This window comes from Rhea americana, unplaced genomic scaffold (genome assembly GCF_003343005.1).
Source record: "Rhea americana isolate MKP2758 unplaced genomic scaffold, rheAme1 scaffold_658, whole genome shotgun sequence".
Taxonomy (NCBI): domain Eukaryota; kingdom Metazoa; phylum Chordata; class Aves; order Rheiformes; family Rheidae; genus Rhea; species Rhea americana.
The window spans coordinates 54,690-59,412 of record NW_028186821.1 but is presented as its reverse complement, the minus strand read 5'-3'; the positions used below and the strand labels follow the sequence as shown (position 1 = coordinate 59,412).

At 70.0% G+C, this 4,723-nt stretch overlaps 1 protein-coding gene across 1 annotated transcript; it reads right to left on the bottom strand.

Annotated features, from left to right (window-relative positions):
- Nucleotides 1-480: 480 nt before the first annotated feature.
- On the bottom strand, nt 481-3,994 carry B4GALNT1 (beta-1,4-N-acetyl-galactosaminyltransferase 1; the record flags this gene model as incomplete). Its single annotated transcript, XM_085320761.1, has 8 exons — nt 3,789-3,994; nt 2,936-3,109; nt 2,483-2,589; nt 2,338-2,375; nt 1,549-1,729; nt 1,118-1,222; nt 843-1,030; nt 481-643 (listed from the first exon to the last, which is right to left on the bottom strand). Coding segments are annotated over exons 1-8 (1,162 nt in total), but the record flags the coding sequence as incomplete, so codon positions are not given.
- Nucleotides 3,995-4,723: the final 729 nt, after the last annotated feature.

Genomic DNA, 4,723 nt, shown 5'->3' with positions numbered 1-4,723 from the left:
CCTGGGCACAGGATTGCATTGGGAACCGGCACCCTGTGGCACGGGGATGGACCAAGAACTGGCACCTCCTGGGCACAGGGATGCACTGGGAACCGGCACCCTGTGGCACAGGAATGCACCAAGAACTGGCACCTCCTGGGCACAGGGATGCACTGGGAACCAGCACCCTCAGGCATGGAGATGCACTGGGAATGCACACCCGGCACCCCATAGCACTGGGATAAACTGGGAACCAGCATTGGGATGCACCAGGAACCGACACCTCCTGGGCATGAGGATGCACCGGGCACCAGCATCGCCCAGCGCGGGGATGCACCAGGATGCACCGGGCACCGGGATGCGCCAAGCACCAGGACCCCACCAGGGACCCACCAGGAGCTGCCACCCCCTGGCACTGTGCCACCCACCTGCAGCACTGCTGTCACAGCGGGGGGACAGGGCCTGCAGCCCCCACCAGCCCCACGCCACCCCCAGCCCCACGCTGCCACCAGCCCCGGCTCACCAAGTCAAGGCTGGTCCGCTCCAGCACGTCCACCAGCTTCTCCAGCCGCGTGCGGGGGGTGAAGATGAAGTCGTCGTCCACCCACAGCACGTACTTGGTGGTCACCTGCGAGATGGCCAGGTTCCTCCCCGCGAACCAGCCCTGCGGCAGCACTGGGGGTCAGCACCCCACGGCCTGGTCACGGCCACCCCACAGCCGAGCTACAGCCCCACTGCGACCCTCCCTGGGGTCCCGCTGCCCCAAGGGACACCCTGGGGTCCTGCAAGAGCCCCATCCAAGCTCCCTGGGGTCCCACCACCCCTCGGCGTCCTTCCAGCCCCCTCCACGGCCCCCAGCCCACCTTGCCGAAGGGCATGAGGTAGTGCTCGAGGTGGGGGCCCTGCAGCGGCTCGGGGCGCTGGCTGTCGTCGGCCACCACGATGGTGACGGAGGGGTAGAAGCGGCGCACGCTGGCGATGAGCCCCTGCAGCTTGTCGTAGCGCAGGAAGGTCTTGGTGGCGATGGTGACCAGGGCGCTGATGTTGTACTCTGCGGCAGGCGGGTGACCGTCACCCCCAGGTGCCGGGCTGGTGCTCGGGGTGGGGCTGGGGGTCCCAGGGGTGCCCCGGTGCTCACCTGCGTCCCCGTCACCCGGGGGTCCGGGGCTGTAGAGCCGGGGCGTGGGCGGGTGCCGGATGCGGATGGTGAAGGAGGCCTCATGCCCATCGGTGGAGAACTGCACTGGAGAGCCGACGGGGTGGTGGGTGCTGGGGCGTCCTCAGAACCACAACCGTAGTGTCCCCAGCACCAGCACCCAGCCACGTCCCACCCATATTGTCCCCAGGGACAGCACCCRTCCATGTCCCACCCGTAGCATCCCCAGCACCCATCTGCATCCCATCTGCGGTGCCCCCAGAACTGGCACCCAGACACGTCCCACCTGTGCTGTCCCCAGGGGCAGCACTGCTCCACGTCCCGCCCCGGTCTCCCTCCAAGCCCTGAGCCCCTGCACATCTCCCCCCACGGCCCAGCTCCCACACGTGTCCCAGCCCCTCGGCAGCACCCACCTATGTCGGCCGTGTTGGGGTGGAAGAGGGTGTTCGTGTAGGTGACGAACTGCAGCTGGCGGTTGAGGTGGTCGAGGCGGGCGGCCGTGAGCGAGAGCCGGGGCTCGCCCTCGCCCTGCAGCGCCACGCCGTCCACCACGGCCGCCACGTCCAGCGTGCCCATCGTGGCCGTCAGGTTCACCTGCAGGGCCGCCAGCGGGTTACGGCCGCCCCAAGGGCGTCCCCGCGACGCCACCCTCCTCCCTGCTGCCGCAGCCAGGACGTGGCCCCTGTGGGCCCCACTGTGCCCCTCGGGATTCACGTCCCAACGCAAGACCACACGGGGACYGTGCAGGTCAGGCCCGTGCTCACGCCATGTCCACACGGGACCAAGCCAGGACCACGCACAGCGATGCCGGGGCCAYGCAGGACCCCACCAGGACCATGCACCACCGTGCAGGACAGTGCAGTGCTCACATTGTGCCAGCAGACAATGACTCTGGGACCACGGATGTCCCTCCTAGGACCACGCACAATCACCCTGACACCACGCATGACCACGCCAGGACCATGTACGTTCACACCGAGACCATGCATGACCACACCAGGACCATACACCTTACCAGGACCAAGCACGTCCACACTGGGACCATGCACAACCGTTCCAGGACCACACATGCCCACACCAGGACCATGTATAGCCATGCTGGAACCATGCACCATGCGAGGACCATGCACATCCCTGCTAGGACCACGCACGACCACACCAGGACCACGCACAGCCGTGCTGGGACCATGCTGTGCCCTCACCTGGTAGGATTTCCTGCCCGCCGCCTGCAAGCTGAGCCCTGCGGAGCCGGAGAAGCGGAGAGGATGAGCAGGGCCGGAGGCAGCCCCGAGGCCGGGGCGGCGCGTCCCCGCAGCCCTGCCCCACGCCCACGTCCCCTGTCCTCACCTGGCACCAGGACGCTCTGCAGCGGCCTCACCTCCACGCCCTGGGCCGGGTACTCGAGCGGGGAGTTGGCGCGGACCACGAGGAGCCGGTCGGCCGGGGACTGCACCCTGCGCGGGGGGTGAGACCTGGGGCCCCGGGTGTCCCTGCCCCGCGTCGTGCCCCAGGCACTGCCCCACACGCTGCCTGTGCCACGCCCACGTGCTGCCCCTCATCCCGCCCCACGCGCTGCCCACGTTGCACCCTCAATGAGGGCCACGTCCTGCCCCACGCAGTGCCCTCTTCTTGCCCCACATGGAGCCCACGCCATGCCCCGCACAGTGCCATCACTCCACCCCATACCAGGCCCATACGGTGCCCCAGGAGAGGGCCATATCCTGCCCCATGCTGCACCCGGGTGACGCCCACATCCTGCCCCGTGTCGTGCCCCACACCGTGCCCACGGCCGCCGCGCACCGGAGCTGCTGCCGCTGGTACTCCTGCTCGCGCTGGCGCTGGATGAGGGGCAGCTCGTCGGGGTCGAAGGCGCCGGCGAAGTCGACGCTGTGAACCTGCCCGAAGAGCTGCTTCGGGAAGGGCAGCGTCATGCCCGGCTCGGCCTCGCAGGAGCAGGCGTTCCTGGGCAGCCGCCTGCCGAGCCGCCGCCGTCACCGCCGGCCGCGGCCGCCCCCTGCCCCGGAGCCCCCCACCCCCCGTGCCCCGCTGCTTCTGCCCCATGGGTGCCCCCCATCCCCACCTTGGGGTGCTCCTGGCTCCATGCACATCCCCTATGTGCAGCTCCCAGCCCCAGGGGTGCCCTGCAAGCGTCCCATGTCCCCCCCCACATTGGGGTGCCCCCAACCCTAGAGGTGCCCTACATCCCCACCCTGGGGTGTCCCCCAGCCCCATCATGTGCAGCCCCCAGCCCCATAGGTGCCCTGTATCCCCACTACATACAGCTGCCTGCCCCATGGGTGCCCCACATCCCCACTCTGGGGTGCAACCAGCCCCATGGGTGCCCCACATCCCCACCCTGGTGCCCTGCATCCCCACCCTGGGGTGCTTCTAGCTCCATAGGACACCCACATCCCCAAGCACACCCACCATGTGCAGCCCCCTGCCCCATGAGTGCCCCACATCCCCACCCTGGGGTGCAACCAGCCCCATGGGTGCCCCACATCCCCACCCTGGTGCCCTGCATCCCCACCCCGGGAGTGTTTCTAGCCTCATAGGACGCCCACACCCCCATGCACATCCACCATGTGCAGCCCCCCGCCCCACGGGTGCCCAGGGTGCCCCCCGTGGGGGTGCTGGGTGCGCGGGTCCTTACTCCATGACCTGCTCCTTGAGGCGGAAGGCGATGTGGGGGTACTGGCGGGCCGGCTGGCCAAGGCGCCCGTCCGGGAGGCGCGCGGGGGGCCGCGGCCGCAGGTCCACGCTGCTGTAGGGCTTGGGGGCCCACACGTGCAGGTAGAGCAGGGCCAGGGACGCCGCGGCCACCAGCAGCGCGCACAGCGACTTCTGCACCGGCCGCATCCTGCGGGCCACGGGCAGCTGGGGCCGGGCCGCCGTGGGGCCGCCGTGGGGCCAGGCYGCCCGCCAGGGCCCCAGAGCCCACCCAAGCCCCCACCCACAAAGCCAGGCTGGACGTGGCTGTGTCAGGCCACTGCAGCATTGTGGTGGTCCCCCCCCCACACCGAGACCCCCAGCTCCCCCACAACCATGGGGCCACCCAGGCTGGGCACAGGCTGGCAAAGGAGGTGAGGTGGGGGGCACCCCCATTGCTACCACTTCCCCCAGTACCTCCCAGTGTCTCCAGTGCCCCCCAGGCCTCTTCATTCCCCCGAGACCTGCAGCCTCCCAGGACCCCCCAGCCCTCCCAGTCCTCCCCAGTGCCCCCCAGTTCCCCCAACGCCCCCAGTACCCTCATCCCCCCAACACCTCCCCAGTCCATCAGCCCCCCCAGCCTCTCCCCAGTGCCCCCGACCCTCACCTCGGGGCAGGCGAGGGTCCCGGCTCGGCTTGGGGGGTGCCGGGGTCTCACCCCACGCTCATGGCTCTGCCCACCACACTGCCACGGCCTGGACACAGAACGCGGTGTGAACGGGGGGCCCAGGCGTCCTGCTCTGCGTGGGGGGGCGCAGACGGGGCCAGCCTTCCCCCCTCCCCCGGTGCAGCGAGCCCGACCGGGAAATGGCCGCAGCCCCCAGCCGGGGGGGTGGGGATGTCGCTTTTGCCTAGGGAAGGGGCAGGATTTGGGGGTGG